Source organism: Nicotiana tomentosiformis, chromosome 2, assembly GCF_000390325.3.
Source record: "Nicotiana tomentosiformis chromosome 2, ASM39032v3, whole genome shotgun sequence".
Lineage (NCBI taxonomy): Eukaryota > Viridiplantae > Streptophyta > Magnoliopsida > Solanales > Solanaceae > Nicotiana > Nicotiana tomentosiformis.
In genome coordinates this window covers 132,828,945-132,854,996 of record NC_090813.1, presented here as the reverse complement: position 1 = coordinate 132,854,996, position 26,052 = coordinate 132,828,945, and the positions used below count along the sequence as shown (strand labels likewise).

At 37.2% G+C, this 26,052-nt stretch overlaps 1 protein-coding gene and 1 pseudogene across 2 annotated transcripts; both read left to right on the top strand.

The window, feature by feature from the left end:
* Positions 1 to 3,135: 3,135 nt before the first annotated feature.
* LOC104096442 (uncharacterized) lies at positions 3,136 to 16,098 on the top strand (annotated as a pseudogene).
* Positions 15,875 to 25,217, top strand: LOC104087613 (uncharacterized). Of its 2 annotated transcripts, XR_011414247.1 has the most exons (6): positions 15,875 to 16,369; positions 18,408 to 19,271; positions 22,620 to 22,702; positions 23,096 to 23,141; positions 23,638 to 23,778; positions 24,227 to 24,309. XR_011414247.1 is itself a non-coding variant. In XM_009592145.4 (5 exons), the coding sequence occupies exons 1-5, from the start codon at positions 16,010 to 16,012 to the stop codon at positions 24,372 to 24,374; spliced, it is 1,596 nt and encodes a 531-aa protein (XP_009590440.1). In that variant the 5' UTR covers positions 15,875 to 16,009; the 3' UTR covers positions 24,375 to 25,217. The 2 variants fall into 2 exon arrangements, 1 of the variants encoding a protein (XP_009590440.1); XM_009592145.4 differs by lacking the exon at positions 23,096 to 23,141 and having other exon boundaries at positions 24,227 to 25,217.
* The last annotated feature ends 835 nt before the right edge of the window (positions 25,218 to 26,052 follow it).

The window sequence follows — 26,052 nt, the reverse complement described above, 5'->3', positions numbered from 1 at the left end:
AACCACCCCTAAGCAAGGCAGAGACAAGTTCCAATCTAGAATAATTTCAAGTCCTTTCTTGGGGTGCCCCTATGATAAAAAGGGTTACAAGTTACTCAATTTGGCTAATCATTCTATATTCTTCTCTAGGGATGTCACTTTCCCTATCATTCCTCCAACCATCCTTCTACTTTTCCTCCTACTCCTTCATCTTGTATTGATATCCCTTCTTTTCCTTCTTCTTCTTCTTCTTCTTCTTCTTCTTCTTCTTCTTCTTCTCTTTCTCCTTCTAGTGCCAACCCTTCTCCTTTTACTGTCAGCCCTTCTCCTTCTCCTCTCCCTGGTTCTTCTTCACCTCTCAGTTCCACTGCTTCTCCCAGTCCTTGTCCTCCATCTACTTTACACTCTCATGTCTCTACTCCTCTTTCCTCTGTGCCCTATTCATCCTCTCCCGTTACTCCTTTCCTGAGAAAATCCACTAGGACTGGTCATCCCCCTACTTATCTTTCATACTACATCTGTTCTTCTACACATGTTTCTATAGTTCCTCAACTTTCTTCTACTGAGTTTCATCTGCAAGAACCCCAATTCTATCAATAGACATTCTCTCACCATACTTGGCAAGGAGCTATGTTTAAAGAGTTCCAAGCACTAGAGGCTAATCATACTTGGGACATTGTCCATCTTCCTCCTCGTAAGAAATCTATCCTTTGCAAATAGGTGTACAAGATCAAACAAAGTGCTGATGGGTCTATAGAAAGGCAAAAGGCAAGACTTGTCATTAGAGGGGGCACCCAAAATGAAGGGGTAATTTACACCGAGATATTTTCCCCAGTTGTGAAACTCACCACTGTCAAATGTCTTATATCACTAGCTAATAAGAAGAATTGGACTGTATTCCAACTTGATGTCAATAATGCCTTCCTCCATGGAGACCTTCATGAGGAAGTTTATATGAAAATTCCACTAGGGCTGCAAGTTACCTCCTATGTTTCTACTTCTTCTCCACTAGTTTGTCACTTAAAGAAGTCTTTACATGGCCTTAAACAAGCCTCTAGACAGTGATTTTCAAAACTATCTGAGGTCTTGCTGTCAAGAGGCTACATTCCCAGCAAAAATAACTTTTTTCTTTTTTACAAAGTCTTCTGTTGGATCTCTGGTTCTCGTGGCAGTCTATGTAGATGATATATTGTTGGTTGGGGATAATTTGGTTGAGATGAATTCTTTGAAGGCCTTCTTGGATGATCATTTCAAGATTAAGAATTTTGGTTATATTCACTACTTTCTTGGGTTGGAAGTCTTCAAGCATCCTCAATGATATCTTGTTAGCCAACACAAATATGTCTCTGATTTACTTGCTGAATATCATTGTGCCAACTTCAGTTCTGTTGTAACACCTTTGGACCATTCTCTTAAGCTTTCCAGTGAAATGGGTGATCCTTTACCTGACTCTAGCTCTTACAAAAGACTTGTTGGGAAGCTGAACTTTCTGCAGCATACTAGGCCTAACATCTCATTTTCAATGAAACATTTAAGTCAGTTTCTTCAGACTCTTAGAGTCCTTCACATGATGGATGCTCTCTATGTTTTGAGATACATATCTTCTAATCCTGCACACGAGATTCTTCTTTCAAGGTCTTCTGATACTTCCCTTGTTGCATACTCAGACTCTGACTGGGCAACTTGTGCTACTTCTAGAAAGTCAGTCTCTGGGCATTACATTTCCTTTGGTGGTTGTCCCATCTCATGAAAGAGCAAGAAACAACCTACTATTTCTCTCTCCTCTGCTGAAGTTAAGTACAGAGCTCTGAGGAAGGTAGTTGCAGAAATTTCATGGTTGATAAGGTTGCTTGGTGATTTAGGTGCCAGCCATTCAGTCCCCATCCCTGTTCATTGTGATAATCAAGCTGCCTTACATATTAATCCAGTCTTCCACGAACGCACTAAACATATTGAAATCGATTGTCATTATGTCAGAGATGTGCTTAAATTCAGGCCTGATTTCCCTTCATTTTATCAGAAGTGCAGATCAATTGGCTGACATTTTTACCAAAGCTTTGCATGGTGCTTCCCATCACTCTCTTTTGGGCAAACTTGGAGTGTTATCACTCTCTAGCTTGGAGGGGGAGGGTGAGTGTTAACACCGGACTTCTTCACATACAAAAGTCCACACGAGCAGGCCTAATCAGCTGACATGGCCCAATACTTCTTTGTAATAGTCTCTAATTAGTTTTACATATATAGTCACCATATGTTTACACTTAGCTATTTTTGGTCTAGCCTTGCAATTCTTTACCCACTGTATATAAAGCCTCAAAAGGATTAAATGTGTAACTAACAAATATTTTCGATTCATTCATTTTTCTCAGATAATAAAATTCTCTCTCTTCATCCCTATTCTGAGTTAGAGTTCTCTTCTTCATATTTTGCTTCCGCAATTTGATCTTGTTGATCTAACAAGATGGTTGCTGCACCTTTTGTTACTTGGTGGTGCTTGACTAGTAAGACATATTGAACTTTTCTTGAGGCAATCCAAAACTAATAACCACCGGCTTGTAAATCGTTTTCTTTTTTTCTTATAAATTATAACCAAAAAATTCGGAGGGTCACTCTACCACCATTAAGTTACTTAAATATCAAGTTTTTATCGGCGGTAGGATTAAAAGATCCACACATAAAAAATTGTGATCATACCCACTATACCTAAACATGGAGCACATCGGATAGTAAATTCCTTGTTATTAAAAAAGGAGGCGAGCAAATCAAACTCTCTCCTTAAATGAACATAGGCTTGGTCAAGTGAAATAGCCACTCTACTTAGGTGACGTTTGTTTAAAAGGCATGTGAAAAGAATTTTTCAATTTCTTTTTAATTTTTGTAAAAAGTCAAAATTCATAATTTTATATTATGTTAAAAATATATATAGTATACATTAATATACAAAAAATATAAATTTTACGGGATATAATTTAGGGCTTTTTTTACTTTTAGATCGCGCTAGAAACTCTTTATATTTGATAGTCAAAAAAATATATAAAATTTGTATAATTTTTATATATAACATACATAATATATATAATTTTTTTTTCCCACTATTATTTTAAGAAAGGCTATAATTTATTCACTCCTCTGCTTAGGCTATATAGCGTAGTTTTCCCAATAAGTCTGGGTTTCAAGAAGGCAGCCCGATTTAGGCCGGCAAGCAAGTGAGCTCCTAGTCCACAGGAACAATCTCACCTTCATCGTACTGACAAATTCGCCGAATGCGATGAATCAATTGATGAACCTCTTATTCCTTTTCTGTGTCTGCAACTGAAACAAAGAAGTGATCCAAAATAGATCGGGCGAACTTTCTTCCCTCCCGCCCAAACAAGGGATGGGGGTAGTAATAGAGAGGGATGTGTGGGAGCCAAATCCAGCATTGTATTTATTCATATTCCTATCCTGCTGCTTCTCAATCTTTTTTTCCCCAATCAACTCCAACAACAGCAGCAGAATTTCTTCAGTCTTTGATCATGCCCTTCCCTCTTCTTTCATTCGTTTCCAAAGACGTTTCCTCTTCCTATTTTCTCTTTCTTCAGGTATGCTTAAGTATTATGTCCTCGGTGCAATTTACTCGATATGTATGTTACAGCTCTTATTCATTTCAAACTACTTTCACAGTAATGGAAGGCTTATGGGAAGTATTTGGAGAATATGAGATGGCATACAATGGCATTAGTAGGGAGCATATGATTGTTTCTCTCTGTCTTGGATATGCAGCTGCTCTCTTTGTTGGTACCTTTCTAGGCATGTTCTCTGATTTGATGTAAGACTTCTATTGATTTTTTCTATTTTACCTTCTATTTCCCTGATTCGTAAGGGGGAAAAAACGTTACTTCCATTAACCAAAAAATCTAAACAACATATTTTAATGATATATTCTCTTCGTCCCAATTTATACGAGGGTGTTCGACTAGGCACATAGTTTAAGGCAGAATATATAATCACATTAAGTTAAATAGAAAGTTTAAAGTTATATTATGTCATACTTTTTGGGACAGACTAGATGAAAGAGTGTCGTATAAATTGGAAAATAGCGAGTATTAAGGAGAGTTACTTATTTTTGTTTTTTGAAACTCTATACTACATCATATTTGGGGATTTTTTCATAAGTACATCATATTTGGGGAACTATGAATCGCAATTCTTCTGTATTGTTCCATTAGCATGAATTTGGAGTGCTTTCTTTAGCTAGGATGCGTTTTCAAGTATGTGGTGCTGCGTCATGTTTACTATTATTAAATTGATTGTTGCTATCAAGTTGTGATGGAATTACTATTTATCACATCTCCCCGTGCAGTGGCCAGAAAAAAGTCTGTTTGTTATTCTGCTCGCTGCACCTTTTTATTACCATATGGAAGAGGGTAACTGTAGATCCAAGTGTTTGGCTTGTCTCTCTCTTGCGTCAACAATCTTCTTCTTCAACTTTGAAACATGGATGGTTGTTGAGCATGATAAGGTTTGTCTTAATAACTTCTTTTTCTTTTTTTTTTCTTTCTCTTTCTTTGGAGGGGTGGGGGTGGGGGTGTCATTTGCTCTGCGTGTGGGAAGTACAATTGCTTGCAACCTTCTAGTTCGAGTTTTGTTTGTCCCTTTTATATTTATTTGGCATAAATGAATGGAGTAAAGAGAAATAAAAGGACGGAACCATATAATTATATTCTTTTGGAAATAGGTTTCTTAGCTATCAGTAGCAGCTCAAGTGCTTTAAGTTGATCATTCGCCAAGTTCATGTAAACTTTAGACACAGGTTCAGATTTTCTGTATGACTTTGGAATTATTTCAGTGGAATAGTCTCATATAGTTAACTAAGATATGGTCTCTTTACAGTCACTATTTGCAGCTGGGACAGAGGCAAGATTTGATGAATGACATGTTTTGGGTAATGACTTTTGCTGAATCTGCATCTTTCATTGGAAGCCAAGTGCTTGGGAATTGGTTATTTGGTGGTAATGGAAAGAGAAGCATGCTTTCTCCTTTCGGTGCAGTTGTGGTAATGGCTTTTATTGCTCTGATTCACGTTACCCGGGGGTGGAAGGAAGATCCAAAATCAACTAGTCTTAAGGATTATCACACTAAATTTCATACATATATACTCAGTGGTACGAGTTTTCTGCTCTTGTTCTTAATTCTTTACCTCTTCAGGACCTTTTCCTATCATGTACATATACAATAATGTGGGCGGAGTCACTAATGGTGGTTGGATAGTGGCGAAAGTTATGGTCTTGTTGTGTTCAACTGTTCATGCATTCCATATTGAACTCAATGGGCTCACATTACCAAAAGATTTAAGTGAGATAAGTATGTCCATCCATAGAGTAAAGTATCTAGGTCGTAATTAACCTTTTGTTTCTTATGTTATTTAATCCACTTTAAGAAACTAGAAATTTTTGGATGATCATGATATAGTATGGCCTGACAGTGTGAATATGCATATGTATGAAACAAATCATATGGACGATGAATGCAGCTTGGTAGTCTTTGGAATTCAGCTTGATTAAAATTTTTTTAATGCACAAATAAGTCTAAACAATGAACAATTTTTTATTGTTGGCAGATAGAAGGATATGGCTTTTGTCATGGGCGCAAGCTTCTGTTCACTTCTCCGTTTCAGTTTTTTGGATCCTTTGGGCTCCGACCATTGTGGTATGATTTTCACTGCCTTTGGATGGATGAAACAAACTTTACGAAAATCTAATTCTCTAATCTACCTAAAAACGTAATTATTTTCCTTCTTTTGGATTGATGTGCTAGTGAAATATTTCAAGAAACCACACATGGCATTTCTCCCTCCATCATTTTTAAGACAAGTGTTACTCCCTCTATCTTTGTTCAGAGGGATCTTATGGAGTTTCTGGATAATACACATGGAAAACACAAGTGTGACTTCTGTAACCTTAAGCTTTAAAATTAGTTGTTGAAGTTTGTAGCTGAAGTTTATTTTGTGAAACAACACAGTTCTTGGTCAGATTTGAATTGTAAGTCAGAATGAAGGGTGTCAAGGGAAAGCAGAGCATTCTTCTTATTACTTTGTGCCGAGGGTGAGTTGGCATTGTTGACTTTTTGTGTATGGCACAGCAGGGTGCAGTCTAGTGTATAACCAAGTCTTAGCTCAACATATTTTGTAACTTAGTTATTTTAGGATCCATTTTCCTGTAATTTGAGATTTATAAGCATGTCTTTTACACTTCCTCCTCAAACTTTGGAACATTACTGATATCATGAGAAATCAGATTTTTTTTCCATTCTGGCTCCAGTATCACCATGTTTGTTCCTTTATCTGAAAGAATTAATATTTCCTCTACTAAGAGTTTGTTCTATTTCTAGGCAGATGGCAGAGAGGTTCTGTTAGGTTTATTATATCCATGTTTGCTCGGCTCTAAGATGCTAGGAAGCCCTGCACTTCCGTGGTTCTTCAATGGACCTTTATCACTTCGAACAGAGGACTGCTGAGTGTATGCTTTTGTTGTTATGGGATTCATCATGTCCATTGTAGCTTATGATTATCAGGTACTTTAGTCATGTACTTGTTTGATGCTGTTTGGATATCAAGCTTTTAAGTCAACCTTATGATTTGCCATGTGATTGCAGGAAATAAAAGTTCTTGTGATGCTGTTCTGCATATTTCATGCTGGCATGGGACTAGTTTTGCCTTCATTTACCAGATTGAGAACCATGTAACTTGCAATACTTTACTATATATTTCTTTAAATAAATCATGATTTCGTAATTCTCAATATGTGGGGAATTATACCGATTCTCATATATTTGGGTGGAGTCTTTCTATTGCTCAAGTTCCTTTTCATCCTATACTATGCAGGTACGTGCCTAATGAACTTCGCGGAGGAATGATGAGTTTATCTCTTGCTCCTTCAAATGCTCTCGTGTTATTTTTTCTAGTGCAGGTCTGTACTAAATATATCCTTTAATCTACTATCACATTAAGAGAAACCATATACACATTTTACAGTGGCATCTTGTGCGCTCTAAAACCCGTTAAAGAACGTCGCATTTGGATGGTAAGCACCTGGATGCAGGTTGCTTAGAAATTTAGGGGTCTCACGACTTATCAACATCCTCTGCAGATCTAGCAACCCATCTTCTCTTGTTCTCTTCCCCCCTCTCTTTCCTTTTTCCTTCCCGCCGAAGTAAACAATCATGATGTATGCTAGAGCATGAAGAATATGCATGGGAGTTTCTTTTTTTTCCAACCGCATTTATCTATTTGCACTCACAGTTGTGTGTTTGAATCGTCAGCAACACCTTCTGTTCTCTACGTTCCAAAATAATATTGGTACATGGACCTATTCTGAAAGAATGACAAGTTAGTGTATCTTATATATGTACATGCATATTTGCCACGAAGACAGGAATAAGGTGCAATTGTATATGTAGACTAGGGACGGGAATTTTCAGTGGATTGAACTTTTGCATCTGGTTTTATTGGCTGTATATGCATAATGCCAAACATTATCATGAGACTTCTAATTTGTATTTCCGGTGATTTGGTGAATATTTGATACTTCTGATAATCTTGAATCTTTTGTAGAGAGGTTGCTACCTGAATATTGAAAATTCAACCATGATAGCACCAGTTGCACTTGGTCTTGTTGGGAAAATTAACCCCCACAGAAATAATATTCACGTTATACGACTATAATAAATGCGGATTACTAAAATATTGTAACCAACGGTAATAATAAGAGAAATAAGGACACCAAAATTTTTACGTGAAAAACCACGGCCCGAGAGGGGCAACTGATTTCACTATAGTGAGTATTTTACAATTTGTAGTACCGAGTAAAATACTCCAAGACCACTAAACACTCAAAAGAAATAACTCTCTTTTGATTTTTCCCCCTCACCACAATACCGCTCAAACTCTCTATATTTTTCCTCACAGAGTATTTTGGTTCTTACTCTATAAATCACTCTCTTTCTGTTTGTTTTGGTGTGATTACAAATGAAGGTAGAGTCACCTATTTATAGTTGAAGAATGCCCATATTGATGTATGCAGTGTATGGGTGTTTAACGGGGGGCCTGAGACGGGCTGTACACAAAATAAAACCAGCCTGTCCGTTTAACGTTTCGGGCTGTTAGCGGGCTATACTTTTTCGGGTTTTTTTTGTCCGTTCGGGTTCGGGCTTAGCGGGTTGGACCGGGCTGTGCAATTTTTTTTTTAAAGTAAATTTTATTTTTCTTATTCAATGTTATTGATACTTAAGTGTTTGCAAACTTTTAAGGCTTAGAATTAAACTTTGAAGTTTAAAATTTTAAATTTGAAATTTGAATTTTACAATTTTAAAATTGAAATTTGAAAGTAAATGGCTACAAAAAATTATTTAATAAGACCAATAGGCAATATGTAAGGATTAAACTCCGAAGACTTTCATTTGATATTTTTATTGAATAATATATAATACTTCAAATTAAGTTGGTTCTTTTTTTATTTTGTTATTTTTGAACTTGCAAATTAAAAGTTTACAACAATTATAAAAAAAAAGGAGAAGAAATAGTACATCACATGGTTTGCATCATTTTTGTAAGTCCATCTATATCAACAAGAGGTTCTTGGTTTCCGACATTGGTTAAATCAGAACCATAAACCATTATATCTCCAATTTGTTGGTCCTCCGCTTCATCTACCTCGTCACGCCCTTGATTTCGCCGTTCTGATCTTATCCAATCTCTGAAGCACACTAGAATTTCTAAAGCGTTGCTGCCCAATGAATGACGGGTATCTCCTAGTTGCTGCCTTGCTTGGCTAAATGCGCTCTCTGATGCGACTGTTGAAATCGGCACATTTAGCACGTTTCGAGCTATGGCCGAAAGAACAGGAAATTGATTTGAGTTGCTCCTCCACCAACCCAGTGGTAGAAATTCCTTTATGCGGGGCTCTGCTGACTTTTGCAAGTAGAATTGAAGTTTATCAATATTCCTGCTACTGGTTTGTTGATGCTCCCCTAGTGTAGACCAAATCAAATAATTTTCAACACCATCATTATCATCCAAAGCATTGGTCCCAGATGTTGAAACTGAACTTGAAGGAATATTTGCATCTACAGCAGAAGAAGCATCAACAATGTTAGCATAATAATTATATAATGTTTCTAAATATTTGTGTAGATCATAAATACAAGTATCAATATCAGGAGTTTCAGTTGGTCCAAAAAAAAAATTGTAACGGATAACGGGTTGAACCGGGCTGTAGCCCGTTAAAAACTCGTTAACGGGCTTAGCGGGTTCCGGTGCACCGGTATCAAAAAACTGTTCGTTTGAAACCCGCTCCCCGCCCAACCCGTCCCAGTCCGCCCCCACGCTACAGTACCGGGTTGACCCGGGCTGAACCGGGTTGTAAACGGGTCAGCCCGGCCCGATTAACAGGTATAATGCAATGACATCAATATTAATTTCAAAAGTTAGTTGCCCAAATTGAACTTCTAAATTGGTTGGCTTGACAAAACCAAAAAAGGAAGCTTCATCTTCTTTCACATGGGCCATGGGATGGACCCAATAAATCTCCCCCTCTAGTCTCATGCACCTGAAGGAGGTAACACCGGAGTTTCTAGTTTGAGTGCATGCCGATAAGTTCTTTGCATAGCTCGAACTTGTCTCTTGGTACCACCTTGGTCAGTATATTCGAAGGATTCTCACTTGTATGGATCTTCTAGACCTGCATAGATCCATCCTCTATCCTTTCTCGAATCCAGTGATATCTCACGTCGATATGCTTCGTCCTTGCATAATATATGGTGTTTTTGCTCAGGTCTATTGCACTTTGACTGTCACAATAGATGACATACTCCTTTTGATGTAATCCAAACTCTCGAAGGAACCGTTTCAGCCAAACCATCTCCTTTCCAGCTTCAGTAGCAGCAATATACTCTGCTTCAGTTGTAGAGAGTGCAACACACTTCTGCAACTTCGACTGCCATGATATAGCCCCCCCTGAAAAAGTAAACAGGTATCCTGTAGTAGATTTACGATTATCAAGATCACCTGCCATATCAACATCTATGTAGCCCTTCAAGACTGGATTTGATCTCCCAAAAACACAAGCATTCATCTAAGGTTCCTTTTAAATACCTAAGTATCCACTTCACAACTTCCCAATGTTCTTTTTCGGGATTATCAAGAAACTTGCTAACAATACCGACATCATGAGCAATATCAGGTATGGTACATACCATTGCATACATCAGGCTCCCGACGGCAGAGGAATATGAAACTTTAGCCATACTTTCTTTATCTTCCTTTGTTGTAGGACACATTGTCTTGCTCAATTTCATATGACCAGCAAGAGGCATGCTAACTGGTTTAGCACTCATCATGTTGAAGCGTTTAAGTATACGTTCAATATACTTATGTTGTGACAGCAACAACTTACTATTTGTCCTATCTCGGACAATCTCCATTCCTAGAATTTGTCGTGCTGGATCCAAGTCTTTCATGTCAAATGACTTGGACAAATCTTCCTTCAACTTGACAATCAACTTCTTGTCTTGTCCTACAATCAGCATGTCATCCACATATAACAACAAGATGATAAAGTTATTGTTAGAGAATTTCTTATAGTATACACATGGATCTGAAAAAGTCTTTGTGTACGTTTGACTTCTCATGAATGAGTCAAATTTCTTGTACCACTACCTAGGTGCTTGTTTCAGCCCATAAAGTCTCCTTTTCAACTTGCACACCATGTGTTTCTTCGCCTTTACTTCAAAACCTTCTGGTTGCTCCATATAGATCTATTCTTCCAAATCTCCATGCAGAAACGCAGTTTTCACGTCCAACTGCTCCACTTCAAGATCTAGGCTAGCTGCCAAACTCAAGATTGTTCGAATAGAAGCCATTTTGACAACATGTGAGAAAATTTCATCAAAATCAATACCTTTCTTCTATTCGAAACCTTTTACCACCAATCAAGATTTGTGTCTGACCAGCTTGCCATTTTCATCTTTCTCGAGCTTGAAGACCCACTTGCACTTGAGCGGTCTTTTGCCTTTTGGAAGTTCAACCAGTTCGTACGTATCATTCTTTTGTAAAGACTTCATCTCTTCTTGCATGGCTTCCATCCACTGGATTTGTTCCGGATGAGATAACACCTCCTTGAAATTCTTAGGCTCCCCCTCATCAGTGACGGGGATATACTCCGAAGAAGTATACCTTGTGGACTCTACCTTATCTCTTTCAGATCTTCTCAAAGGTTGTTGTCCTTCTTCTTGCTGTTGTTGCTCTCCTTATTCCTCTTGTGGACTGGGGTGCTCCCCCTGCTCAGCAACCTCTTCATCTACGCCTTCTGTGTGCCATTCTTCATCTGTGGAAGGATTACGTACAAGTACAGCAGGAGTAGTAACAAAGTTAGAAACTATACCATTATCATTTTGGTCTTTGTTGATTGATCACTATCAATCCCGACCACATCTTCTCTGAAAATCACATCTCTGCTTCTGATGATCTTTTTCCTTTCTGGGTCCCACAATCTGTAGTCAAACTCTTCATCTCCATAACCGATGAAGATGCACGGAATAACTTTGTCATCCAACTTCGTTCTCTGCTCCTTCGGCACATGTGCAAAAGCTTTACATTCAAACACTTTCAGATGGGAGTAGGACACCTCTTTGTTGGTCCAGACAATGTCAAACTCCAATGGAACTGATGGACTTCTGTTAATCAAGTAACAGGTTGTGCGAGCTGCTTCACCCCAAAATGACTTACGTAATTTTGCCATTTTGAGCATACTTCTCACTTTTTCGACAATGGTGTGATTCATCCTTTCAGCTACACCATTGTATTGTGGAGTTCCAGGAACTGTCCTATCATGTCTGATTCCATGGCTTGAGCAGTAGTCTTCAAACTCCTTTGAAGTATACTCTCCTCCATTGTCTGTCCTGAGATGCTTTAATTTTTGACCTGTCTTCCTTTCCACCAGAGCATGAAATTTCTGAAATACTTGAAAACCTGGTCTTTGGTTCTCAAGAAATAAACCCACAATTTCCGTGAAGCATCATCAATAAATGTGAGAAAATATTTGTTACCTCCCATTGATTCTACATCCATTGGACCACAAACATTAAAATATACTAAATCAAGTATATTCGATTTTCTTCCATGAGTTGCTTGAAACGATACCCTGTGTTGTTTTCCAAATAAATAATAATTACAAGAATTCACAGTTGTACCTTTTGCAAATGAGATGAGTGACTTTTTGGATAGGATCTGCAGTCCCTTCTCACTCATATGGCCTAATCTCCAGTGCCATAAATCTGCAGGCGTATCATTTACAGCCACATGTAATCCATCTTCACATATCTCAATGATTGTCTTGTACAATGTGTAGGGATCAACTCCTTTAGCAATCACCAATGATCCCTTGGTGAGTCTCCACTTCCTATTGGCGAAGTGATTCTCGTACCCGTCTCGATCTAGAGCGATCCCTGAAATCAAATTCATTCGCAGATCTGGTACACATCGCATATCTTTTAAACTAATGTGCATCCGACATTTGTCTTGATACAAATGTCGCCAATCCCCACAATCTATGAGTGAATGGTATTTCCCATCTTGAATTCTTGACCATTCCAAAGTCTCCTGCTTTGTACCTATAGAAAAATTCTCTTACCGGTGTGGAATGGTAGGATGTTGCTGTGTTAACCACCCATTATGACTCTTGGCTTGCTAAGTGCATGCATTCCTCCTCCTCGTGAACGAAGAGAACCACCGAATCATTGTTGTACACTGCAGCGGTTGTGTTGTCATTATTCTCCTGGCCACTGCTCTCGCCTCGGCCTTTCTTTGGGCAATCTCTTTTGAAGTGACCGGGTTGACCGCAACTGTAGCAGTTTCTACCCTTTGACCGGTTACTGGACTTTCCACGAGCTTTGGATTTATCACAGCTACTCGATGCTCTATAAAAACTTCTTCCTCTGTTTTCCATGCTAAGAGCCTGCCCCTGATTTTCGGGCTTCTTCCTCATCTTATCATTGAGTAGGATGGCTGATGTGACCTCCTTTAAATCGATGATATCTCTATCATGCGGGATGGTTGTTGCTAAATTATCATAGGAAGATGGTAACGAGTTTAAAAGCATGATAGCCTTATCTACTTCAGTGATTGTTTCTCCAAGGTTTGCCAGCTGCGTGATTAATCCATTGAACATATTTAAATGGGACAAGAAATTTGTACATTCACTCATATGGATGGCATAAAGTTGCTTTTTCAAAAACTACTTGTTTGTTAAGGATTTGGACATGTATAGACTTTCTAGTCTTTTCCAAATACCACATGCACTATTTTCGTCCCCGACATTATTGAATACTTCATCGGACAAGTGCAGTCTGATTGCACTAGCCGCCTTCTTATCTATGTCTGCACATTCCTCGTCTTTCATGGTTTTCGGCTTTGCCTCTTTTCCATCTAGTGCAATGTCTAACCCTTGTTGGATGAGCAGGTCCTTCATCTTTCTTTGCCATATGGAGAAACCGTCATTATCGTTGAATCTTGTTATTTCATACTTTACTCCTGACATTTTTTTGTCACATTAAATAATATTTCTGTGAATGAGCAGAACCTGTGCTCTGATACTAGTTGTTGGAAAAATTAACCCTCACAGAAATAATATTCACGGTATACGACTATAATAAATGCGGATTACTAAAATACCGTAACTAACAGTAATAATAAGAGAAACAAGGACACCGAGATTTTTACGTGGAAAGCCCTTCTGAATAAGGGAAAAATCACGGCCCGAGATGATCAACTGATTTTACTATAGTGAGTATTTTACAATTTGTGGTACCGAGTAAAATACTCAAAGACCACTAAACACTTAAAAAAAAATAACATTCTTTTGATTTTTTTAACTCATTACAATACCGTTCAAACCCTCTATATTTTTTCTCACAGAGTATTTTGCTTCTTACTCTGTAAATCACTCTCTTTCTCTTTGTTTTGGTGTGATTACAAATGATGGTAGAGACACCTATTTATAGTGGAAGAATGTCTATATTGATGTATGCAATGACATCAATATTCACTTCAAAAGCTAGTTGCCCAAATTGAACTTCTAAATTGGTTGGCTCCACAAAACCAAAAAGGAAACTTATCTTCTTTCACATGGGCCATGGGATGGACCCAATAGGTCTCTTTTCCGCTGCTGGATGCATGTATATGTTGAAGCGGCTAGGAAAGCAACCACACCATAACTGGCATAAGTTGTGACCCCCTTCCATATCTGAAGCTCTTCTATCGGAATTGAGTGGCTCCTGAATGTCGCCTGTTGATTCAAAGATGGTGAAACTTTTTAAGCTTCATACTTTCATGAAGAATGCGAATGACATCCTCTTTTAATTGGAAATCAAGGAAAGATGCAGCCTTTAACGAGGTATTTTGAGGAGATTCTATGTGGAGTTCAATTTGGTCGTCAACACACTTTCCATTCAAATGGTATGAGACGCTACACGAACATTTTGCTTTTCACTATTTGGCACGAACTAACTCACACCTCGTATTTACTATCGGAGAAGCAAGATAGCCTTGGTGGTAGAATTTGGGTTTGCATTTCATCCCCCGGAACAGCTCTCCGCCTCTCCGGCTTTCTGATGACTAGTGAAGGTCTTGTCGATGATCAGCAAATAATTATGAGTATCAAAGCATTTTAGATGAAAGAGGTTTTTTTTAAAACAATTTATTTGTGATAATTTTGTCCGTTCTTCATCGGATTCATGCAGTATTGTTGAAATATCATCCTTGGAATATGCTTTTTATTACTTTGGTTTGAGAAGAGAAATTGGAAGGAACTTCATATAAATGAGTTGTTTCTCGGGACATTGATCCCTCACCCTTTTATATAAAATTTTGGAGTCCACTATACTTTTCCAAGAATGAAATTTAAGCCCTTCAATTATTTTCGACTTAAGAAGAATAGGGGTAATTTCTTCTCAAGAAAAATATTGAGATCACGTGAAAAACCCGAGGAAAGAAAAAGAAATTGGCCAAGGATATTTCCTGTTAAACATTAAAAAGAACTCTTTTCTCATTTATGTCACTTAATTACTATTTAGACGGTCAAGCAAATCATTCTTTAACACATTTCTTCCATTATAGTTAAAATTTAGCGGTATTGATTTGTACTTTTTCTATTTTAATTTCTAGATTCATACTTTTTGTTTAGAATGAGATACACTGCTCTATTCAAACTATTGTGGTAAACGTCTTATTATTTCTATGCAGAACGTCTTATTATATTTCTATCGACTAGGAAGAAAAAATAATATTATGACGTAGCTTTTTCGTTAAAGACAATAATAGTAGGCCAGAACTCTGTTATCTGTCAATGTAGAAAAGTTGTCAATGTTTAATCATCTTTTATTCCTCCGTTCTCTAAAATATTTGTCCTATTCATATACAGAAAAATATAAAATAAAATAGAAGTAATTACCACTCCAATTTGATTTACTGCCCCTTTCGGTCCATATTAGTTTTTCTATTTCTCTTTTATACGTCTTTTAAAAAGTTATTAATAATTTTTTTTTAATACGATACCCTTACTTATTTCTTTAATCATTCAACATATTAATCCTCTTCAATAAGTATTCTATTTATTTATGGATTGTTACTCTTCCATTTAGATTTTCTATGCTAGTTTTTTTTACTTTCAAGAATATTTAGTACTAAGAGCAAATTGGAAAAAAATGATAAATTATATCTTAATTTTTGAAACTGATAATATTTTGAATTAGATATGTTTAGTAAGGAGGAGAATTAATATGGAGCGCAGGGAGTATTATCGGAACCTTTTATCTTTCCTAAAGAAGAATGCCACTACTTTATTTCTTGCTATATGCACCTGTTTATGCAAGCTAAAAGAAAATGTTACAAAGGTGGAGAAAAAGAATGTTAAAAAGGGAAAACTCATTTACGAGGGGAAATAACTGTTGAGAAAACCGAACCAGTGCCACCGTCTTCCACAACTCCTTAATCTCAGAAATGAAATTCTTCATCGGAAAAGCCTCTACTCTTCACTCTCATCATCATCAATTTCTTCTTTATATAGTTTCACCTCAATCAAATTATATGGCTCCACACTCTATCTCTCTGCTAAACAATTATAATCCCAATTTTATTACAAAGCGGTGGCTCAGTACAGGGACCGAGTCGGCTCAGTCCGAGTTTACCGGACTCAACGCTTACGAGCTATTAGGTGTGTCAGAAACAAGCTCTTTTGCTGAAATCAAAGTCTCTTTTCGTAAATTGGCTAAGGAGACTCACCCTGACCTCCTCCCTCATTCCACGCCCAATTCCTCCTCTACTTCCAAGCAATTCGTTGACATACTTGCTGCTTATGAGGTCATGCATTTCTTCCCTATAATTTCCATTTTTTCAGTGACATTAATCTTTTCACTTTCTTTTTTCTTTTTAATTTTTTAATGTATTCTGCCTCAATTTACTTTGTTATCAGGATAAATATAATTGTTGAATTGTTCTTAGTTCAATTCAATCAATGTGCAATATTTGTTATTAGCTACAATTAAGGATATAAAATACGTATAGTAAAAAAAATTGAGATGTTTAAGGGTTAATTTCATGGATGATCACTCAACTTTCACTTATTGAACCAAAATTACCAAGCTATTTTTTGTAACTAAAATGTCACTCAGCTTTATCCAAGTATCATCAAAGTCACTAAATTACTTTTTGTAACAAAAAAATTGCTCAACTTTGCTTAAATACCACATGAAGTCACTAGGAGAAAAACAAAGGAGACGTTTTCTAGGATATTTAGGCAAAGTTGAGTGTCTTTTTTATTACAAAATTTATTTAGCAACTTTTGTGACACTCAGGCAAAGGTGAATGACACACAAAATAGTTTAGTCACCTTGGTACAATAAAATGAAAGTTGAGTAACCGTCCGTGAAATTAACCGGATGTTTCACTTCGCCTATCCTTGCAAAGTATATTTAGTTCCAGATCTGGATAAAAGAGGAGCATTGTGGGCGAGTAAAAATACGAATCAATGGAAAATTAACTTCGTGAACAGAGTGGAGTGGATGCAGATGACTCGTATAACTGATTGACCCAGGTTGGAATTGAGGAGTACGAAAAAATTGGGATATTTAAGAGCCTCAATTTTTATGTTGATTGAAAGTTTAATTGAACACGAGAGAAATATAAGCATAGGCTTTGTTGCAGTTTTTTGCTTAATTTAGGACCACATGAGCTAAGCTAGACTATGATTTGAATATCAAATGTGTAAACTGCTCTGTTGGCTATTACAGTTTTGTTTTGTTTTGTTTTTGGGATCTTCCATATTTGTCATGGTATATCCATTTTAATGCTTGTAAAAGTGATCCCGAGTTGTGAAAGAAAAAGGGCCATGATTACCCCAATCCGAAGTGTGAAAATCCCCTTCAAAATCGCCCAAATCCGAGCTCCAACAACAACATACCCAGTATTATCCCACAATCCGAACTCCATAGCTCAAAATATGATAAAATGACCAAAACCTTCGAAATAGAGTACTTTAAACACTGCTCCAGAGGTACCCTTCGCGATCGCGGTCACCAACCCTAAAGCAAGCACGCCTTCTCAGGGAGAATGAAATGAGGTGAAATCATGTTACTATACAGACATGGACGCCATTATGACAGAGTAGATGCTTTTCATTCTTAGTTGATTCAATAAATCAATATCCTAGAAGTCCTCTAGAATTTCATAATTATTACAAAAATGACATTTAAACTTGTACAAAAGTGACATTTAAACATGTGCACATTTAACATCCTAGTCCTCTATGGTGGAATATTATACTGCATATGCATATGGTGGACTATATGGCTCGAGAGGAACAAAAGATGCTTTGAAGATGCAACCAAATGTGTGCTCTAGTGGTCAAAGAAGTGGGTTAGAACCATGAGTTTTCAGGTTTAAATTTAGTGGAGGCTTAAACACGAGGTGATTTCTTATCTGTCCAAGCGTTAGTGGGAGGTAGCAAGTACCCGTTGAATTAGTTGAAATGCGCGCAAACTGGTCCGGCCACCACGGTTATCACAAAATAAAAAGATGCGTTGAAGATATTGCTAAGTTAATTCTTAAGATAAAGGCTAATTGTATATCTTTGTTTTGCTTTGGTGTAGAATGGAACATGTAAATGAGGCTGAAGTACTTCTACAACTACTAGAATTGGTACAGGATAGTTGGGATTTTTTGCTGGTTTTTTGGGTCCTCTGCTGATGTTGTACAATTTTAACAGCACATCCTTTGTGGTGGATTATATATGAGATTACTTTACCTTCTCCAAAAAAAAAAAAAAAAAGAAAGTGAAGGGTAATATCTTTATTTACTAGAGAGAATACTGGTATTTACTTGGATAACAAATGGAATGCAGATTCTATCCGATTCTGAGAAGAGAGCGCATTATGACCAGTACCTCTCAGCTCGAAAAACACTTGTTCATGTGCATTCTAGACAAGGTTCGAAAATGTGCATGTATGAATCATATAGCACGTCAATCAAGGAGATGGAAGTTGTTGAATGGTTAAAGTGGTATAGACAAACAGTAAATGACATATTGGCTGAAAATAGGGTAGTATCTGGATCAGGCTATTTTGATGCACTGGAAAGAGATTTCTACTCAGCATTACATTTAGCATTCTACGGCCCTGAGATTGAGTCAGATCTCCTTCCTGAGTGTTTTGAAGCTGAGGAGAGATCAGTATATGAAACAGCTGAGGTTCTGCACCTGGTGTTCGGGCGAGATCTTTTTGGGATGGTCTGTTTAGCCAAAAATGTCTCCGAACTGTCACATGCTTCTATGGAAAAACTAACTTCCTTTACGCCGGGCTTGTGTCATTCCATTGAGAATATCCCCATGAAAATGCATCCGGAGACGGCTCATACTGGTTCTGATCAAAGGCAATTGAGAAGTTCTAATTACCCTACATCAGATGCATACAGAAACTTGGAATTGCATGTTGGAAGGAGGCTTGTTGCTGTGGCCACAAGAGTTCCACCTAGGAGTAGATCTAATGGGATACAGAATGAGGGTTTTGATGACTGCATTCATGTTTACCTCAATTCAGATGAAGTCCAAAGATTTTCTAAAAGTAACTTTATAGATTTCGGATTGAAATCTGCCGTTCCACTGGGAATGATAACAGGGTTGGGGACCAGTCCTGAAGAAGGTTCTTGCGATGTTTATGACAACAATGGTCTAAAAACCCATGTGATTATGAAGCATCGAACATTGCTGGTGAGTCTAATATCATCTATTATATTCTTTATCTTTTATCCTGTCAAATATCTTTTGCTAGAAAAAGAAGGGGATGGAGGGGCGAGTTGGTACAATGAGCAATACCAGTTCTTTCCCTATCTGCCAGCTGCTTATGAAGAGTAGTTGTAGATTGCTGTAAACATTGCATAAAGTTGCAAGTGTAGTTCTAAGGTCATTGTCTGAATGCAATAGAAAAATGTCTAGGCTTGCCTTCACTATGCTTTTTGGTGTTTGGCCTTTAATATGTTGGTTGGTGTTGCGGTATACCTGACTTGCAAGTAGTCATGAATTGTTTTCTTTGTCTTATGGACCATTTCTGTCCAATCTAAGAGATACTTGGAGTAGCTTAGCATATTCTACACTTCTTCTACACTTATTTATCTTACAACCACATGCACCGTGTACAAATTTAACATCCTTCCTCTGCACTCAAGTGTAAGGTTTTGACAGGAGGTATGGCTTATCTACAAGCGATGTCTTGTTGTAGCTGAAATCATTCTCCTTTTAATACTCTATGGTTGGCCAAGCATCAAGCTCGTAGTACTTCTGATTGGATTTTGATATCATAGTTGCTGTGCTGGCAAGTCCTAGGATGGTGGTCCATGGAGTAGTTGGAGCAATCAAAGGGGAAGAGTGAGAGAGCGATCACGGCCATTCGAGATGGCAAATAGAAAACTCATTAACATAGTATAGAGTGGAAGATATGGATGGAGTTCTTCATTGGTTTTGTCAATGGAGAAAAATGAAGCCTAGAAAGAACTGAGTGTGCGTCTAAGGTGATTTTTACAGTGGTAGTTCAATTGACATCCTTCATCCGGCATATCCAGAGGCGGAGCTAGGATTTTGCGTTTATGAGTTCTGGATTTTAGAAAATGCAGCTTCATGGCTTCTTCATTACTGTTTTTCAACATGGCTTCTTTTCCAATCCTGCTTAGAAATTTTTTTGAGCTGAGGTCTATCGGAAACAACCTCTCTACCTCCACAAGATAGGGGTAAGGTCTGCGTACACACTACCTTTCCCAGACCTCAATTGTTGAAATACACTGGGTATGTTGTTGTTATTGCAGCTTCATGGGTTCTAGATAAATTATTTATATATATTAAATGGATTTTTTAACATAAGTACAAGAAATTTATGCAAGCGGATTCAGAAAAATACTAGAACGTTACACTTGGGATTTGAACCTGTAACCTAAAACAATTTTTAAACCCCTTTGCCACTACACTAGAATCTTACCACTTGGGATTTGAACCTGTAACCTAAAATAATTTTTAAACCCCTTTGCCACTACACTAGAATCTTACCGGATGTCATGAGCTTAGTTTACATATAACCAAAAAAAAAAACATTCACATTATAATATTTTGGTGAAGGGGATTCAATTACCCCCTTGGCTCTACATAGCTCTGCCGAGGATACTAGGATTATATTGGGCTTAATAGCATGGATGTGGACATGGGGTCTTGTTGGATGATGACACAAATTCAATCATGAAGACCGGAAAACTTTAATTTTGAGGGGACATGTCGACGTGACCCAATTGAATTTTTGTTGTAGTTAGGTTATGCAAGTTTCTTATGTAGCATAGGCCAAAAAAGAACGTTGAAAAAATATATACTTAGATGACTATAACCGCAAAAGAACTCAGATATAGTTATGTCTGAAAATTTGCAATAAATGTATCCTTTCTCTTGTATATGAACCTCTGTTATCCACTCATACCTCCGTTTATGATTTCCAAGTGTTTTAGAAGGCGAAGGCATAGAACAAGACATTGTAGCTATACTGGGGCGGAGTGTAACCCCAGAAACTTTGAACTCTTAATATTTAGTACTCCTTCCGTTCATGTTTAGTTGTCCATTTTTGACTTTGCACTCCGTTTAAGAAAAAATAAATGAATATGTATTTTATAATTTTACCCATAAATGATAGTATCTCCAAAAGTCGTGGAAATAATTTGGGGAATGAGTAGTTAATGATAAGGGAAAACATGAAAAAAAAGATTGTCTTTCTCTTGATTTAGTATAGTGGACAAGTAAAAGTGAAAACGCATTTTTAGTACAGTGGACAAGTAAAAGTGAACGGAGGGAGTAGTAAAATAACATTAAGAAATAAATTAAAAGATAAATTTCTAAAAAAAAATTAAAATTCAAAAGATAAAAGGTATAAATATTTATTTAACTACCTAGGCATAATTTAATATTCTAAGCCATCAAGCTCTTAATTGTAGAACAACGTACTCATTATATAAATTATAGACAAATACTTGAAAACATTTATAAATCAAACACTGTGGCGTTTTGAACGGGCAATCCAAGGCGTAAAGCATGCACGAGCCATTCTTGGAGTGTACTGGATAGACAACCTAAGGCGTAAGGTGTCCATAAGGCGAATGCCTCACCTGTCATGGCATATACCCCATGGGACTTTAGCTGTTCCATCTTGCGTCTACAATGTTAAGGGCTTACCTCGCCCCAAAGGAAGTTCCAGACGAGTTACAATTTTTTCTTTCAAAAAAATGGACTTTCCCCTTTTCATGTCTTTTATAATTTAGTAACTTACTATTTCTGACTGAACAGTTTGTTATAGATCAACAAATAGTGTAGGAGAATAAGCACCACCAAAGATGTGATCAAGTGAAACAGAAGAAGTTTGGTGTCCAAAACATAAAGAATGCAAGAAAAAGAACATGTTCGACATGTGTATAAGAATTTTTTGTCAGTCTCAGTCTCCGATACAAAGCCTTAAATTTTGGAGCCATGTTTTTTTAAATCTAGCATTATGTACTTTCACTTCTTTGAAGCAAAGGAATAGTCATGAGAAGTCCAAGTATTTATGAGCTTCTGCTCTTAGCCATCTAAACCTCAGGGTTCCATCTTTAATTGGACTCTGTAATGTGGCTCCACAAAGATGAACTGTGGATATACCATGTGTTCACAGCACATTGGTGGTTTTCCCGATATGATTCTTTGGTGGGTATTCCATGGATTGATGGCTTTAATTGACGAATTTGCTTGACTTCCGTGATGATAAATTCACTTCATGGCTTTAACTAGTCGAAAAACCTTTTTGCATAGATTCATAGATGCACGCTGCAACATCCTGTTGTAGTCCGTGCATGAACCATCACTCTTACATGTGCACCTGTCATTTGAGAATATTGTGCTTCTTAAGCTTTATGTATCCTGGGTTTTATTAGAATTCTTCTTACCATGTGCCATACATGCCGCTCTGGAATTTGTTCTTGGAATGGCTGTCTTTCTCTTGGCTTAAGGAATCATATTCATAATTTTTCCACTTTAATTTGCGTGAGAAATTTGTTTCAGGTAAGACACATGCACTGGTATCAATTAGGAGAAGTATCAACCTGTGAGTGCAGATGCCGCAGAGCTAGGCTACCTCCGAGCAAGTAAAGTCCATAACTTAACCTTTTGAGTCAATACTCATCAGAAGTGCTAGTTTTTCTCTCTATATTTTTGTCAAACTATCATGGGACTTTTGTGCCTATTCTTTAGTTACAAAGTAAATGTGGAGAGGTGGGCTTAGAGATGAATCAGACTACAAAACTGGAGTTAATCTATCTTATTGAGTTGGATGGAAACGAAAAGCTGAAATGGAATGACATCATTAAAGGAAGTTATGGTTTACTAATTTATTGATGTCTAGTCATCCACATTTAGCTTTGAGCTTGGAAAATTGCGCCTCCTGGTCAATGCTGTCTCTTTTTACTTACGATCGCTGCAGTCTTCCATTTTCTGTCATCCTCCCTCTCTTTTCATTTTTTTTTGTTACTCTTTCTCAGAAGGTGGAACTATGAAAGCTTATGGTTAACTATTAAGAGACAAATGGTAAGAGAACTAGTAGTTATTTTTGTGCTCAGTAATTATGGTTTATTGTACTTTTCAATGTCATTAAGAGTCATAGTTAGGCTCCTTTCTATTTATATCACAAGGCTCTGTCTGCTCTTCCTATGTTGGTACATTGGTGCTTGTTTGTTGGAAGCATAGGAGCTTTTGACCACAGTATCCATATGGTTAGCGGATCAAGTTGTTAGATTTGCTTTAAATCGTTTTTTTAGTAGTTTAATGAATTACCGGCTCCTAGAGACACCAGTGGCCAAGTATAAAGTTTAGCAGAAGATGATGCCATTGGATTGTGAATTTTCTTTTTAATTCATAACTTAAAAGCCAGGAAATCCATAGAACATTGCGCTTGTGATATTCATATCAGAGTGTTCTCTGGTAAATCACTGTTTTTCTTGTTAGTATACAAGATATAGGTCTCTCATTTTCACTTGGTTTTTTGTTTATTGATGTCATTAGTAATGAGTTTTCTCTCAAACAGATTTTGGCTATTTGAACCTCGATGTGGCATGCATGACATTGGAGGTTGGTATGTGGAGACGTTTGGCAGAGATAAGAAAGGTCGAAATGTGCTATCTCAGAGGTATTGGGATGGCTTAGGGGCAAATGATCACTTTGAGAAGTAAGTGTCAGGTTATAGAAGCCTCAAACATATGAAATTAAATTCTCCACCCATTTAATGATAAGCTTATACATTGTGGCAGTCTGGCAGAAACAAATTTAAGTATTTTATGAATTTTGCTGATAATTATGCTTTGATGTTTTGCATCTTTGTAAATTGATATTATTGTGACAATGTAGGATGTGTTTACACCCTGCTTGAAAAGATTAATATGAAAATCTTACTTTCCGTGCTTCTAGTCTAGCAGAAGCCACTCGGCTACAGCTGGTTATCTTTCTCATTATGTCCCATGAATTTGGGAAATGTCTCCAACTGTAATCACCATGTATAATCCTCTTCTCTTGATGTTGCATATACGAGTTGCCATACGAAATGTTGTCGGATTATTCAGTAGGCTCGAAAACAGTATTGTGGGGTTTGATGTGCAGATATATTTTTCCATGTGCAGGAGACTGCATCCAGCAATGTACTTGCTTGCCCTTGCCTACAGGACTCTAGATATTGAAGATTCAAGGAGAAGTAAACAGAGAATGAAGGATCTTGTGGAATCAAACGTATCTAGAATTCTCAGCTGGTGCAAGAGACTAGTACACTGAAACATAATGACATTCAGTCTTTATGATCATATCCTTGCTCAGCCCCAGAATTTAATAGGCACCTGTATTCTGGTGGTCCTCTGATGGTACAGATGATTCACACTTGTTAAAGAATCCTCATATAAGCCTGCATAGGTTGTTGATTTGGATGGCTTGTGGATTGATGAGCCAAACACCATGAGCCTTGAACACAACATAGATATTTTATATGCTGCAATTGAATTCACCAATCTCTGTGAAGCAGCTTAAAAGTGCTCTTTAACCACCAATGAGATTGCTCTGCTTTGTATTTCCTGGTCTCTCATTTTCGGTGCCACGACCCAATGTGATATTATGTAAGGTGACACCAGTCAGCTCACTAAGGAATTGAACCTGTGTTTCATTATAAGCTAGTTTGGTTACTGGATGGAATTGCTGAAGCAACATCAATAATGATACCATGTTAACGGGAAGAGTTGCATGCTTACTGCCTTCGGTGACACTACATAACGCTAAACTATACTGCTCCTTATATGTTGGAAGCCATATGTGGATCACGACATTATGGGCCGGAAAAGGGATTTGATACCTCAAGTAGGAACCAAGTAACACCTCAAGCCAAGGGAGTGAAGCATGGTGTTAATGCAGATGGAAGCTATTAATGTTTGGGGTGATGGCTTGCATTACAGGGAGGCATTTGATCAAAAGATTATTGTGCACTTTCTGAGTTGCTGTAACTAATTTACTTATTATCCTCATACTTCTGTTATTGGCATACAGGTTCTCTGATATATACATCAAATTTTTCTCCATGAATATAACAAAACGATTGCTGGTTAGTATATTTGAGTTCAATTGCACAAATCTTGTAAGCAGCTAGAGACTTTCTTTTTAGGGAAGCAGTCAAGAGGCTTTTAACTGTTGTTTTCTTATCTTTTTATTTAAGTAGATGTTCTTCCATTTTGTTTATTTCTGAAGTAATTACAGTGGACTTTTACTTCTTCTTTTTTCTTTCTATATTTATTTTTACTATTCTCATGCTAATTCTTGTAGGCTGTAGCTAATGAATCCTACAGCATACGGATTACTTTCAGGATTGAGGGTTTTGGTATGGCATACAGCGAATACCTTTTTTTGTGTGTGCTCTCTGTCCAAAAATGTTTAGTTATCTTAGTTTGTGATTATTTTTCCTTCTAGATTAAATTAGCAAAATCCTGTGCATTCATCGGGTGGGATTAGGTTTTTTTTCTCCTCAATCCAGATAAAATATTGACACAGAATTACCGAGATCGTCACTTCCTCAAAACACAAAACAGTAGTTCCAGAGGTGATTCTTCAACCGTGAATATTAACGGATTGAGAACAAAGTATATACGAACTGTTTAAAATTTAAATTAGATTTTATACTAAGGAACCTGGTTTTGCGGTTGATGGAGTTGTAATTTCTTATTGGTTAAATTTTCTGCGTAATCTTCGTTTGGCTTGTTGTACCAAAAAATTATAATGAAAGCCTATCTTTGGTAAAAGAATATACGAAGTTAAATCTTAAACTGATATAATTCACAACTAGCTGGACGTGTCGCACGACTCCAGTTGTTTTTGTTTCGCTTGTGGTTAGTGGAATCCTCGTGTATTTCTTGTTTGGTTGACCAAAAAAACTTTTCAGTACATCAGATCTAAAAAAATTAACAATCAGTAC

Coding starts and splice junctions, on each gene's coding strand:
- LOC104087613 (XM_009592145.4), top strand. CDS start 16,010: ATGAAATTCTTCATCGGAAAAGCCTCTACTCTTCACTCTCATCATCAT. Junction 16,370..18,407: donor ACATACTTGCTGCTTATGAG/GTCATGCATTTC, acceptor AATGGAATGCAG/ATTCTATCCGATTCTGAGAA. Junction 22,703..23,637: donor GCTAGGCTACCTCCGAGCAA/GTAAAGTCCATA, acceptor TCTCTCAAACAG/ATTTTGGCTATTTGAACCTC.